This window comes from Astatotilapia calliptera, chromosome 1 (genome assembly GCF_900246225.1).
Source record: "Astatotilapia calliptera chromosome 1, fAstCal1.2, whole genome shotgun sequence".
In the NCBI taxonomy this organism is placed as follows: Eukaryota; Metazoa; Chordata; class Actinopteri; order Cichliformes; family Cichlidae; genus Astatotilapia; species Astatotilapia calliptera.
The window spans coordinates 23,890,813-23,905,340 of NC_039302.1; the positions used below are offsets into that span (position 1 = coordinate 23,890,813).

Sequence of the window (14,528 nt, forward strand, 5' to 3'; positions counted from 1 at the left end):
TCGTGATTGAGTGACAGAGTCTTTGAAGAGAAAGCCCTTGAATGCAGGAGTTCAGCCATCAGTATACACCAGTTTTACTGCAGGTTTTATCACTGCTGGTGGACGGTCTGCAGAACATTCAATTCAATTTAGTTTTATTTATATAAGGCCAAATCACAACAACAGGTAAAGACACCACAATAAACCAAAACAGAGATAACATATATGTTTATCTCAAGAAATTTTTTTAGAAATGTTGAGATCAATAAATTATTGTGCATATCTTAAATGTGTTAGCATTAATGACACAAACAATTTTGTGTTTCTTTCTGTTGGTAATTTGCTCTGAAAAACTGTCTTAATGTATTTCTTAATCATGTAGTAAAGAGTTATTATGTGAAGAAAAAAAAAAAACCCCAAGAAGCAGCTTTTACTCTGTAAACAAACATTTATTCTTTACAACACAAGGCCAGTAATTTTTATCCTGTGCTTCCCAACACTGAATGAGCGGTTAACAAATGTTTTCATTGCTGGTGAGTAAATTTACTCTAAGTTTCTTTCTCAAAACAGTTTTTAATCTAAAATATCTGAACAATGTGACAATGTCTTATGCAAGACAAAAAGTTATTCAGTTTGCCGTCATACTGTACAGAGAAATACATCAAATAATGACACGTAAGAAGCTCAGACCAGCGTATTTGTTATTTCTGCTTAAGTGAATAGTGATTCCCTGACATTAACATGCAGACAGCGCCATCTGCTGGACAGCGTTAATCTTAATCAACTGGTTAACCTGATAAAAGAGCTAAAGACACATATGATGAAAGAAAAACAAAGCAGTACATCATTAAGGCTGCAGTCTTCATGTTGAGGATGTAGGTATGATTATTGGACAAGCAGGGGAAAAAAAAAATATGGATTTTTCAATAATATTCGCCTGACAGGCAAAAATGACAATGATATTTGACTCTCCTTCTGGGAGAAAAGATATTTGGGTTGTGTCATGAAGGAAATCCAATTTAGAAATCTACAATTTGTGGAAAAAGGAAGCAACTGAATGTAGCTTTACAATTTATTTTTTCTTTTCTGAACTTTTTTTTAGCTTCTGCAGGAGAGCCTGGCAGTAAAACTTTGAGAACTGCTCCCATACAATACAACCCCTTTGAATATTAACTAAAAGGTTATTAAACAGACTCAACTGCATATATGGGCTTTATTATTTACATTACACTTTTATGGGGAAAAGGTGATAAAGCTGTCTGCGCCTTCTCAGAGTTGCAGTGTCTTTTTAAGGATAACAAGTGGGGTTTTATTTGTTTTCTCACAATATTTCCATTTATTTATGACCAGTGGTGACCAAAATGAATTGGCAAACAATTGAAGAACTTATTAATTTGGGCGACAGACTTTAAATATGAGTTCGGTTCATTGAGGAGCTGTGCTGCAGACCAGCACCGCCCTTATGGCCTCCTGCAGTTTCTTTACAGACTCCATCACCAGTCGAAAACTTTCATGGAAGTTGCCGTTACCTTCCCTCACCCAGGCTTCCTGGAGCTCACTGACCCATGTCAGGATCTCGTCCAGCTGTTTCTGCACCTCCCTCTGCTCTTCTAGCTCAGCTAGCAGGGCCTGTCTGGCACAGACTTCTGCTTCATAGGCTCTCTGGAGGTCCACCAGGGAGGACTCCAGCTTCAGTACCTCCTGGACCATGCAAGATCCCATTCAAAGCAAGGGGGAGAAATATCAGTTTTAATCATGCTTTGAACAATCATGATGAATTCAATGTTAAAATGAAGTTAGAACAGGTTTAATGCCATTAAAAAGTTGCTCGTATTCTTGAAATTTCACAGATATTCATAACTCGGTGTCCACTTAGTAAACCTTCCTGATTTTCCTTCCTCTTTTTTCCCACAAAAGTCTGGGTTTTAGTTTTACTGCATTTAAGTTGATTTTTAACACTTACTGCAATTAAACACAGTTAGGTCCATAGGTTTTTGATCTACACACTTGTATAATTTTGTGCTTGTACATTTCCACTATCAAATGCAGAACTGCAAAACTGATAGGACAGAACTTCAGAGTTTCTTAATTATTCAGTGGCCAGGTCAATCACCTGATCTCAACCCAAGAGAGCATACTTTTCAATAATTGAAATTATTGGGAAATTAAAGAGAATACGGCATTTAGAAGTTATGCTGTCAATTGCTGAAACCAACTACCCAGATCTTCTCCGATTTTAGCTATTGGTTTTAGCTAGTGTTTGAAACCTGCTATATAAATAAACGTGCTATATAAACAAACATGCGTTGCCTAGGTCAACACCCACATGTTTAACTTGAGGTTTTCCGACTTAAATAGAGATTAATGGAACGAAAATGTGCCAGGGTTAGGGTTTTAACATTATCTTAGACATACAGAGCCCTAAAAAAAATAATCAACTCCATTGGCCTCCCCACCCACCTGGATGTCTTGGGGGTTGTTTTTGTGCGACTGATCCTCGGGTAGCAGGACGTTTGGCGGCACGGAGAAACAGTGGCTAACCAGCAGCCCATCCATCCGCTTTGACAGCTGTTTGAACCGCTCTTCGAGGAACTGCTGCAGCTTTCGGCTGCACTCTCTAGCCCGGGACCGGAGCAGTTCCTCAGTCCCGTCCGGTTCCCCTTTACTCAACTGCCGCACGCAAACCTTCTCCACAACGGGCAAAATTTCGTACAAACAATCCAGAAAAGCACTGTGAACACGGATCATGCAGGTCTGCGGGGTGAAGCCGAAAAACTGCGTCTCATACAGTTTTAGCTGAGCCGGAGAGAGACTGTCCGCCTCTGAGACGTCCTCTCCGTTGACATCCATTACCTCTGCTTCCCGGGTTTCCCGCGCCATGTTCAATCGCTAATTGTCCTTCTTTCTTTCTTTCTTTCTTTCTTACAGTTATATTGGCGGTTGGCAAACAAGTGAAAGGTGCATTACCGCCACCAACTGGTATGGAGTATGGTCTGGAACGAATTGTCCTTCTTCTTCCTGGTCATAGTTGAGATGTTTTCGGGCAGCAAATGTAGAAATGGATCTTTACCGCCACCAACCGATAGAAGTTGTTAATGACAAATAGGAAATTCTTAATTTTAATCTAGGGGTCTTTTTTATTTATAAAAATTTCACACTTTTGGAAATACCACATAAAATACAAACACTTCACTCACAGCCAAAGTATATGTTTTTATTGTAGTAGCAATAAACGTAGGCATTAATCCCTCCTTATGCTAGCTGTGTGGAAAAAGTTTCGGTTGGGGTGAGGGGTATACATCTGCAGATGATGTGATGTTAAAACTGGTCCTTTCTAGAGCCTGTAGACCACATGTGTCGAATTCCAGGCCTGGAGGGCCGGTGTCCTGCAGGTTTTAGATGTTTCCTTGATCCAACACAGCTGGTTCAAATTGCTAAACTACCTCCTCAACATGTCTTGTAGTTCTCCAGAAACCTGCTAATAAACTAATCATGTGATTTGGGTGTGTTGACCCAGGGTGATATCTAAAACCTGCAGGACACTGCCCCTCGAGGCCTGGAGTTCGACACCCCTGCTGTTGACAGTTTCATTTTTGTATTGTTTTTTTATCATCTTAAAAAAATAGAGTATAACGTCTAAAAAAAATAAATAATAAATAAAATAATTTCTTTTTAATTTAAATTTATTAAATTTATTTTCAACTTTAGTTTTAGTTAATAACTCCGCTTATTCAAATTTAAAAAACAAACAAACAAACAAAAAGTTGAAAAGATTTTCTGTTGATTAAACAATGCGCATGACCAAAGCGTGTGACGTGGCCCTCTGACACGCCCACCTTGTTCGAGCGAAAGGGGCATGCGCGCGCATTCACTTCCTTCGCGGCTCGTGCTTCTCTCTTCTCTGTGTGTGTTGATAGCGGCTTTTGCTTCCACACGTGCAATCATTCCTATGTGAATCTCTTTCTGTTTGGAGCCGCTTTTAAACTTTTCCTGCGCCGTCACAACAGGTAAATCAGCCGTCGGTGTTAGGCGTTTGATTTTCCCCGCAGCTGCGCAGCCGCTCGCGCGGGGGCAGAGGTTACCGCTGGAAGTTTAGCCGGGTTTAGCATGGTGGTATTAGCTAGCCGCTGCGCCTACTTTTTGTTGTGGTGTTGCTAACGTTAGCCAGCTAGCACCCGCAGCTAGTAGGGACAGGGTAATGTAAAATGTAACGTGAACATAAAAAAATGTGACGCTTCTTTCTCCTGTTGTCTTCCCTCCAGGTGTAAAGCCATAGAAACGGACCACCATGGGGGCATATCTGTCTCAGCCTAGCACCACCAAGACCTCTTCAGATGGCGGCAACAGCAACATGAGCTACGGTTTCTCTGCCATGCAGGGCTGGCGGGTCTCCATGGAGGTGAGGCGGAAAATGAATAAACGCATCAGAGACAGTGGTGTTGCTGCTGTGTTTGCCAAATGAAGCGAAGCGAAAAACATTTTACTGGGTTATAAATGAGAACTGCAAGACATTTCTGTTTTGTTTGTTTGCTTGCGCGGAGCTCAAAACCTCTAACCTTCTTGCTGGGTCATCCAAATTAAGCTTATACATATTTTAGCTCCACTCTCCACTTTGATTGCCCAAGAGTCCCATCTCTGCTTTTTGTGGATGATGTGGTTCTGTTAGCTTCATCAGGTGGTCATCTCTAGGAATGGGAAATAACGCCATTGAGTCTGAGGCCATGGTTCATAGGCAGAAATGTGTGGAGAGTCAGGGACAATTTGCTGCCCCAGGTGGAGGAGTTTAAGTATCTCAGGATTTTGTTCACAAGTTAGAGGACAGGGGACCAGATCATCAACAGATGGATTGGGACAGAGGCTGCAGTGATGAAACCTGAGTGTAAAAGTTAAACTGTTGATTTACTGTTTAATCGGTGTCCCCTCATGACCATTCCCTGGATAGATTGATAGATATTATCTTATCTACCTTTTAATTATTTCATTCTAGTTGGGACTTCCTATGGCGCTGTTAACATATTTGCTTTGCAACAACTCTCAGTTACTTTACTTTCTGTAACCGCTCCACCTCATTATCAGCACGTGCAAATAAATCTGTAATTGCTTCATGGAATTTGCAGATGAAAATGCTCCCTGGACTGAGGTTGTTCTTATTTTAAGTGGGTTTTTTGTTTTGTTTTGGGGGTTTGTTTTTTTTTTAAAGAAAATAAACTTTGTTGCTTAACAAATATAAAATACATTGGTCTCACCTAAATTTCATGTTCACTGTGATTTTGATTTTTATCCCCATCTTTCTTTGTCACAGGATGCTCACAACAGTATCCCAGACTTCGATGAGGATACTGCCATGTTTGCCGTGTATGATGGACACGGAGGTAACGCACTGATTTGAAGTTTGTTTGTTTGTTTGCACATCAGAGTACTATGTGCACACACTTCAGTTCATTTATATTACTTATTTTCCATTTTAGGTGAAGAGGTAGCGCTGTACTGTTCAAAGTACCTTCCTGACATCATCAAGGAGCAGAAAGCCTACAAAGATGGCAAACTTCAAAAGGTGAGATGCATCAAGAAATGTTTGCAGGACTTAAATGAGTTTGAAGAAAAATGCCCATGACCACATGCTGCTTGGCTGTGGTATACTTAAAGCCATATTAGAAACGGTGTATTATGAGGGCATGGTTGCCTCTTCTCTGCTCTTACAGTATCAACATGTTTGAATTTCGTTTTCCAGGCACTGGAGGATGCCTTCTTGGCCATCGACGGCAGGATAACCACAGAGGAAGTCATTAAAGAGCTTGTCCAGATCGCTGGACGGCCCACCGAGGAGCCACCCACTGAAAAGGTGGCAGAGGAGGACGATTGTGAGTACACCACTGCTTGTGACATTTCATGTGGATTCTAGTGTCAGTGAACACATAATAAATGCTTATCCTTTTTGAATGATAATGCAGAATTGTTAGTATATGACATAAATTACAATATAATAAACCAGGAACAATGTTATTCTTACCATAGATAAAATCTGTCCGAGCCTGAAGTTACACAACAGAAAAATTGATGTCTACACTCACATTTCGCGGTGTGCTCCTGCTAAGTGTATAAGGGCTTACAGCTGTCCCACAGTCACAGTTTCATACTGTAATATTTTATCTTTGACATTTGTTTTGCGCTTCTCCCGTTCCCAGTGAATTCCACTATCACTCACTTCTCTATTCCAGCCCACTTGTGCAATCAATATTCAGCAATCACATACATTATAGGCTTAGTCGGGGTCTTGGAGTACTGCACGGGAGCGCATCTTGAGTGGGTGAAAACCCCTCTCCTCCTTTGCAGGGCTGAAACTTTTAATTAATGGTATGTTCACAACAAACGCAAAGTGAAGTTTTAACTCTCACTACTTAAAACGTGTGCCTCCAGCAGCCAATGTAGTGGGAGGACTGCAGCTGATAGCTAGTTACACTTTAGACTTTGTTTATAATCACACTGAGCAAAAATGTTACATTTGATGTGAACGCATCATAACATATCTATCACATCTTCATAAGTAGTACGTTGCTTTGCTTCAAGTGCTCACTTGCAAGTTGAGACTTGTGTGTTTCGTGTCATCAGCAGTAACTTTCCACGTCAAGGCCTTAAATCGCTTAATGTCATTATCTCTGGTCACTACTGTTCACATCCTGTTTGGATCCCTCTTTAGACAAAAGCACTTGAAAAAGGAGAAGCAGCAATCTGGAAATTTAGGGGAAAAAGGTTAAATAAAATCAAAGGAATGCAACGTGTGCTTTGCTGCAAGCCAAGATTATTCTGTGTTTTAAAAATAGGTTAATTATTTTTTGGACAGTGATTTATGGTCCCCTCTAAAAAGCACAAGTTTGAAAGACATTTGGTGCTTTAAGTTCCCCGAGTGCAAAGAAAGTTGTTTTTTCTTTGCTTATTTTGTCATTTGTCACAAAATGCTTTCCGGTTTCTGCCATGTTGTGCTTTTTTGAATTCTCACTCATGCCTACAGCTGTGCAGACAGATGACATCATTTAAGTCTTTGAGGATTTAGTGCTTATAGACCTTGAGGTGGTCATTACGATTGGGCCCATATGAAAGATGAAGGTCATGTGCAAGTGTACTTGTGCCTGGATTTGTGTTTATGCGATTATAATTTTATTGTCACTTCAACAACTTAATGTTTTAACCGTAAACTTTTGGCACAACAGCATTCATCTTGTTTTGTTTGCCCTTCTGTATTTATTCAAAGTGCATTGACTGTAACTACTCAAATGATCACCAGCAATAAAAATCAAACCAAAAAATTTGTGGGAATACAGCAAGTAAGTTATATGCTTAGAGTGCGTGCACTATTTGTAGCTTGAATCTCTGACGTCAAATGATAATACAAGTAATTCTGTTTTCTTTTCCTTTTCTCAGTGGACACAGAGGAGGCAGCTTTGCTCCACGAGGAGGCCACGATGACTATAGAGGAGCTGCTGGTACGATACGGCCAAAACCGCAATGCTATCAAACATGCGGCCGCCATGAGGTACATCATTAAAGTTGTTATGATTTATGTGTGAAGTTTTCACCTGAAGAAAGTAGAAATTAAAAAAAAAATAGAAATGTTACTGCAAGAGGTCATGTCATGCAAGTTAATCGATACTGGTGTCAGATATCTCACAATTGTTCTCCTCTTGCCACCTTTTCAGCGGGTCAGAAATTCATGATATCCAACAGTCTGGATGGTTCAGCTACTTGTTTCATGTTGGTCGGCACAATTAGAAGCTGCAAGAATGAATTTTGTTTTGTTTTAAATCTTAGTGTTTCAGCTAAGAAGGGCTCCAGTTCGCAGCCTGAGTCCTCAGGAGATAAGGGGGACGGTTTGGAGGAGCAGAAGAAAGAGGGGCTAAATGGAGAAGTGGAGGAAAGCAATGAGGAAACAAAGGAAGGCGAAGGAGCAGCGTGCGGGTCTAAGCTACGAGCCTGTCGGCGAAGAGGAGGTGGCGAAGGCAGTGGCTCAGGTACAGAGATGTTCAGTCGGTCTATTGCAGAAATTCTAGAACTGCAGATCCAATTTTAACATGTTAAATGCATATGAGTGTCTGTGTTTTCACTCAGTGTTAAGCACACATGGATTTTGCAGTTGTATCAGCCATATAAGTATATTGGACAACTTAATTGTGTTGGGGTTTTTTTAATTGTTTTTTTTTTTTTTTTTTTTTTTGTTAGCCCTTCTAGCCTTATGACCATTGAGCTTATGTCATAGCAACATGTCCATCCTTTCGTCTACAAATCACAAATATCACTAATTTGAGCAACTTTTTCAAAGTGTTTCTTCTTGCTGCTTTTAGCCTTTTCTGATCTCTTCTTTCACACCCTGAGTCTGACACAGAGCCACAGTGTACCGTCACCTCAGTATCCTCCATTTTTGTTTGTGTTGCATACAAATTACATCACAGGACTTTCGGGCCACCTTGCTGGAACCATCCCACACACATTTAGGTGGTGCTCTTTGTATTCCAAAATGACCGAAACAGAGTAAAGTCGAATATCAAGCTGAGTAGATGCTGGTGGAAAACAGGCATTGGACTGTAGCTGGTGGTGGGCCTCCTTCACCAGAAATCTGCTGAGGTCATTGTAATCAGAACGTGCCGCATGAACAAAGATGTCGGTTCCCAGCTGCAGTCTAGTCTGCTCAAAAGTAGATGTATCAGTCAGTGCTCTCTCAGTGTATTTATTTTCACTCTCTTATACATTTTTCTTTTCTCGTTCCTACAGCTGACAGTGGAGCTGATTCAGGAAGCTCCAATGGTGAGGAAAAGGCCAGTAAAGCAGAAGGAGATGCAGGCCCTTCCTGCTCCTCTTCATCCTCAAAGGCTTCAGGAGATTCGAAGTCCAGGTTTTTTGATGATAGCGAGTCTGAAGGAGAGGAGGAGGAGGCTAGTGAGGAAGAGGTGAGACTAAGGGAGTAGAATATTGGAATTTTTTGGGCTGTGAAACTTTACTCTGAAACGCCAGTGTAATCACTGTTTTAACTCAGGATGTCAGTGAAGATGAAGATGGTGACAGCAGTGAGCTGGAAGAAGAGGAGGATACAGAAGAGGGAGAAGAAGACTCTGAGGATGAAGAGGAGGAGGAAATGTGTCTACCTGGAATGGATGGCAAAGAAGAGGTGTGTTGTAAAGACTTAAGTTTTATTTTTGCTGTTTGATGTATTTTTTTTATTGGTTTTATTAAACCAAAAATGAGGTTTGTTTTCAACAAATGGTCATTTGTACATCTTGTTAAGTGGAAGAAATTTTGATGACTGCCTCAAGCCTTGGTTATACTCTGTTGCAGACACGGACAGCTAGAGACCCGGCAGCTTATCAGTCATTCTTGTTATACTTGTTTGAAGTCTGCCGCCTGGGGCACGTGGATAGTTGGTGCATTGTAATGTTAATTCTCTTGGTCACAGAAAACAGACCGAAAGCTGGACATCCATGTCTGATGGCAAAAATTACGTATCACATGCCTGAGTGGACATGACACAGACCATTTGATTTGAATCAAATCAAATAGTCTCATTCATATGAAAGACGGTGGTTCGGTTACATCGTTATAAGCCCTCGTAGTTTTGGCAGCGTGTTACAGCTCACGTGTTTGTGTTTACAGCCTGGCTCAGACAGCGGAACCACGGCCGTCGTGGCTCTGATCCGAGGGAAACAGCTGATTGTGGCCAATGCTGGAGACTCTCGCTGCGTGGTGTCTGAACGCGGTAGGTCCAAACTATCTGATTCAAGCACTGAGTTATAAAACAGTTGTCAAAGCTGAGGGTTTCTGGCATAGTAGTGACTCTCCCCACTGCTAATGTGCAGCATACAGTATGTTTATATTGTGTGTTACGTAAGAAATAGGACCCAGGATTTCTCCAGTGCCACGATAAAGATTGAAAACCTCTTAGCTAAATCAGTTGTTGTGGTACCTCCTCCAGCAGCAGGAACCTTGACCTTGCTTCTCTTATTTATTCTCTGATGTTTTACTGAACAGTTTGTTGAAGGATCAGACTTGGAGTAAAGGTGGATTTCTGCACAGTCTTTATCTAATTTGTGAGCACTCTGTTTCTGTGTGACTGCAGGCAAAGCTGTTGACATGTCCTACGACCACAAGCCAGAGGACGAGGTGGAGTTAGCTCGCATCAAAAACGCTGGAGGGAAGGTGACGATGGATGGGCGTGTCAATGGTGGACTGAACCTTTCCAGAGCCATTGGTAGGTGACTCTGAAACCTTCAGATTATTAATATTCGGGTTCTTGGAATCACTCCTATTCATTTTCTTTTGAATATAGTAGCAGTTCTTCATTGATGTCCAGTGTTTGCATGTTCTCAACTGCAGTGACCAAACTTAGTCTGAACTCTGACTCTCAGGTGACCACTTCTATAAGAGGAACAAGTCTCTGCCACCAGAGGAGCAGATGATTTCTGCAATGCCCGATGTTAAAGTTCTGACACTTAACGAGGACCACGACTTTATGGTTATTGCGTGCGACGGCATCTGGTGAGTGTAAATGGTTATTTGCCCCATTACCGGTAACTAATTTCAGGGGTGTTAGTAAAATGATGTCCAAAACTGGAGCTAGTCAAATAATTTTGTAATTTGAGACAAAAAAAAACGGACACCAAAGTTACCATGTTTTGATTCAGCTGTTTAAATCCCGTTTGTGCTTCTGTGTGTTTGCAGGAATGTGTTGAGCAGTCAGGAGGTGGTGGACTTCATCAGCGAGAAGATCAAACCAGACCAGAATGGCAAAACCAGAGCACTTTCCTCGATTGTGGAAGAGGTGAGCATGAAGGAAAAACTCAGATTTTATATTGAAGTACAGTGTAGTCATCAGGGATTAAACAATGCTCTACTCAGCAGCAGGGCAAAAACTAAATGGATAAGCGATAGATATACAGTTTTTGTAAACAATTAGATCTAAGAGTAGAGCATTAGAACTAATCACATAGCATTTGCTCTTAGAACTATTAGTTCTTCTGCCACACAGAGATAAGATTGTGGAAATTTAATCCATGCAGTAGCTTAAAAAACACTTGTGCAGTTCTCAGAAGCCAACATTGTGTACAGTCATGTGAAACAGTTTTCACGGGACTCGGTTCTTCACAGTTCCACAAAGTACATCCCGTGATTCAGGAACTGTTACAAACACCTTCAGCAGCAGGAACTTGGAAGTAATTATTTTCTGAACGATTCGTCTCTCACATCATTTTAGAGCAATTTATGCTCGCTCCTCTTTAAAATGCTGCTTCAGTTCATAGAGATTTGTTCATGCACAGCTCTTTTAAGGTCCTGCCACAACATTTTAAACAGATTGGGCTCCTTTTTCGATTTGCTGCTGTGATTGGGTTCATTGTCCTGGCCTCACATCTGGCTCTAGAATACTTTGGTATGCAGAAAAGTTCATGGTTGTCTCAGTGACTAGAAGGTGTTCAGGTCCTGTGGCTCCAAAACAGCCCAAATCCTCACCCCTCCACCACCGTGCTTAATAGTTAATGTGAGGTGTTTGTGCTGATATTTTCACCGAATGTGGTGCTGCGCATCCCCTCCAAACATCTCCACTTATCTTGTCTGTCCAATTGATATTGTTCCAGAAATCTTGAGGTTTGTTCAGACGCACCTTTCCAAACCTAAGCCATGCTACCATAGAGAGAAGACGCTTTGTCCTGGCAGCCCAACCAAACCTGTTCCAATTCCAATTGTGCTGTCATGAACTTTAATATTTAACATGCTAAGTGAGGCCTGTAGTGTCTGAGATGTAGCTATTGGGGTTTTTATCCCTCAGCTGTAAAAGGCTGATGGGGTATTGCTGTCACCCCAGTTTGTGAATGAGTTCGAATCTCAGTGACCTTGACCTCAAGGTCAGAGGCCAAGTTTTCTGAAAATCTTGTGAATGCAATAACTTGAGAACAAGGTTATGTATTTTCATATCAGTACCATAGATGTGTCTACTGGGAGGCTGAGGGGTAGCATTGGCCATCGCCAGTATTTCAGGCTCTGTCATCATGTGACAAAGTACTGCGTATCGTCTGCCTGCTACCAACACACCATCATGCCAGCTTAATAAATTTTTTCACATCCATCCATGTCGCGTCAGGGTTCTGTCTCGTCAGTGACAGGGAGTTGGAAATAAGTATGGCCTACGATATTCCTGTGAAAGAGCGCACCTTTCAGGAACAAACCTATAACCGCTCACCCTTGTCATTATCATCCTCATGCATGCAGGGGTTAAACTGATCTATAATGTGGCATTTGTACAATGTTCGATCTCTTCCTTTTAATTGATAATTTATTCTTAGACTAGTCTTTTTCTTCACATTTAAGTGACAAGTAAATTAGTTACCAGGAAAATCACAAGTAATCACTGTTGTCTGTCTTACTGCCTTAATTGCCTAAAAAATATTGTCCATGGTCTCAGTCTTCAATTTCAAGTTTCACATGTCCTCCTGACAGCTGTTGGACCACTGTTTGGCCCCCGACACATCTGGAGATGGGACAGGATGTGATAACATGACTTGCGTCATAGTCACCTTCCAGGCACACCCGTCTTCCACAGATTCGGACGACACAAAGAAGAGGAAGCATGCAGAGGGAGAAGGGACTGAGCAGGAGGAGAATGGAAATGACAGCAAAAAGGCAAAAAGTGACTAAAGAGGAGACGAGAGAAACTGTCCCAGACGGAGCAGCTGGTCCCACGCTACCCCAGACACAACACAGAGACACATTCTGTTCAAAATTAAATCCTGACCTCACAAACGTCATTTCACCCTGAAGCAGACATTAGAAAAGCTCTGCCGAACTGAGACCATGAGAAGTTCGTTTTTTTTCCTGTGCTCTGTTCTTGGTGGATTTTCAATTAAGACACACCCTGCAGTAGTTTCTTTTGATTGATTCAGCTGGAAAGAGATTCTTAAATTCACAAAAGGCACACACGAAATACCACATCATTTTCCAACCAGTAGGATGCTGCAGGGGGGGAACCAGTCTAAAGAGTCAGATGTGTAGATCCCTGCAGACAAATGCGGCACTGTTGTTTTTTTTGTTTTGTTTTTTTAAATCACTTTTCACGTAGCAGGTTGTTTTGGTAAAATTTTGATCAGTTTGTGAAGTTATGAGTCTAATTCATGTTCACGTGTGTGACACATGCACTTCCATTGTGGCTTTGCAGTGTAAATTTTGCCGTTTTAGACTCAGATGTTGCCAACCATGAATTCTTGTTTCACATCCTCTTCAGACACACTGAACCCAGAGTGCTGGAATGGATGCTGGTTGCTACGCTGTAACTGTATAAGAAGGAATTGAACGAGAGGACTCCCAAAGTGAAGCTTCAGGATGCAGTGAGAATGGATGTGCTGGTTTAGCTCTGTCAGTTTGTGTAGCTCTGCCCATCAGGATGAGGACCACACAGACTCTTGTCCAGTTGCTCTAATTTGCCATTTATATTTTTCTCCCTTTAGCACTCTTTCACAAGTAAGGATAAAGATATATATATTTTTTAATTTCAGTCTTGCTGCTGATGCAACAGCCCAACACCTCACCTTATCTTGCCTTTCTTCATTCCTGGTTTTGTGTTTTGGTTCATTTCAATTCTGTTTCCAGCCAGGGTTTTTGAGCTTGTGTGCTTTCCATCAGTAAGATTTGATAGCAGGGGAACCGAGGCCTTTAATGTCCATCCAGAGAGAAGTGGCGATTAGAGCCCGGGACCTATCTTCACCTCAGCTACTCGCACGCCGCCTGTCTCATTCCCACTATAACTAATTTTTAAGGATATCTTTAGGATGCGTTTTAAGTAAAAAGTATTTCCACTCAGCTGTTTGTTTTTCATTTATGATAATCAGTCCTCTGGCAGTTTTTCTAACAATTAAAAAAATTAAAGTCTTTTTGTGAGCACACTCTGAAATCTCCTTGACGCTGGACTGGGGGAAGGATGCACAAGGTTTTTTTTCCTGAGTGGAAATACAAATTGAGGTTAAGAAAACGGTGTAGACTTTTTTTTTTTTTTCCCCCAGTCTCATTTAAGACATCGTGTGACTGTAAAGTTGTTTCCAGTGTCCTATCTCGTCACCATGCCCTTTTTTCTGTACATAGTTTTTTTTTTTCAATACTTGTAATTGAAGAAATGGAAAATGCTTTTTCTTTGTAATTGTGAGTCGGTGTGACATTTTGGTGCATACTCTTTTGACACCAGTATGTAAGTACATACAAATACATTTTTTTAAATAATCAACCGTATTTGTGTGTGTGCGCCTGTTATTTATTGTTAAAACCAGATTCATGTTTGTTTGGGTTTTTGTTTTTTTGGGGTTTTTTCCAAACATTTAAGGTGGTCAAGCTGAGGTCACTGGAAATATTTGTGGGTTTTTGGTTTTCATTAATTTCAGGTAGTCCTTTTTAATTCAATTCAATTTTATTTATATAGCGCCAAATCACAACAAAAGTCGCCTCAAGGCGCTTCATAGATACAGAGAAAAACCCAACAATCATATGACCCCCCCCTATGACCAAGCACTTTGGCGACAGTGGGAAGG

At 41.2% G+C, this 14,528-nt stretch overlaps 2 protein-coding genes across 2 annotated transcripts; one reads left to right on the forward strand and one right to left on the reverse strand.

Moving 5' to 3' along the window:
- Positions 1-418: 418 nt before the first annotated feature.
- On the reverse strand, positions 419-3,008 carry mis12 (MIS12 kinetochore complex component). The gene is made up of 2 exons (XM_026168636.1): positions 2,440-3,008; positions 419-1,680 (listed from the first exon to the last, which is right to left on the reverse strand). The coding sequence occupies exons 1-2, from the start codon at positions 2,857-2,859 to the stop codon at positions 1,405-1,407; spliced, it is 696 nt and encodes a 231-aa protein (XP_026024421.1). The 5' UTR covers positions 2,860-3,008; the 3' UTR covers positions 419-1,404.
- A 786-nt stretch (positions 3,009-3,794) lies between these two features.
- Positions 3,795-14,232, forward strand: ppm1g (protein phosphatase, Mg2+/Mn2+ dependent, 1G). Its single transcript, XM_026170684.1, has 14 exons — positions 3,795-3,986; positions 4,242-4,378; positions 5,282-5,351; positions 5,448-5,533; positions 5,711-5,840; positions 7,399-7,510; positions 7,786-7,985; positions 8,743-8,918; positions 9,005-9,136; positions 9,619-9,721; positions 10,082-10,213; positions 10,371-10,500; positions 10,684-10,783; positions 12,454-14,232. The coding sequence occupies exons 2-14, from the start codon at positions 4,268-4,270 to the stop codon at positions 12,649-12,651; spliced, it is 1,680 nt and encodes a 559-aa protein (XP_026026469.1). The 5' UTR covers positions 3,795-3,986; positions 4,242-4,267; the 3' UTR covers positions 12,652-14,232.
- The last annotated feature ends 296 nt before the right edge of the window (positions 14,233-14,528 follow it).

Coding starts and splice junctions, on each gene's coding strand:
- mis12 (XM_026168636.1), bottom strand. CDS start 2,859: ATGGCGCGGGAAACCCGGGAAGCAGAGGTAATGGATGTCAACGGAGAG. Junction 1,681..2,439: donor ACAACCCCCAAGACATCCAG/GTGGGTGGGGAG, acceptor TGCATGGTCCAG/GAGGTACTGAAGCTGGAGTC.
- ppm1g (XM_026170684.1), top strand. CDS start 4,268: ATGGGGGCATATCTGTCTCAGCCTAGCACCACCAAGACCTCTTCAGAT. Junction 5,841..7,398: donor GGTGGCAGAGGAGGACGATT/GTGAGTACACCA, acceptor TCCTTTTCTCAG/TGGACACAGAGGAGGCAGCT. Junction 8,919..9,004: donor AGGAGGCTAGTGAGGAAGAG/GTGAGACTAAGG, acceptor GTTTTAACTCAG/GATGTCAGTGAAGATGAAGA.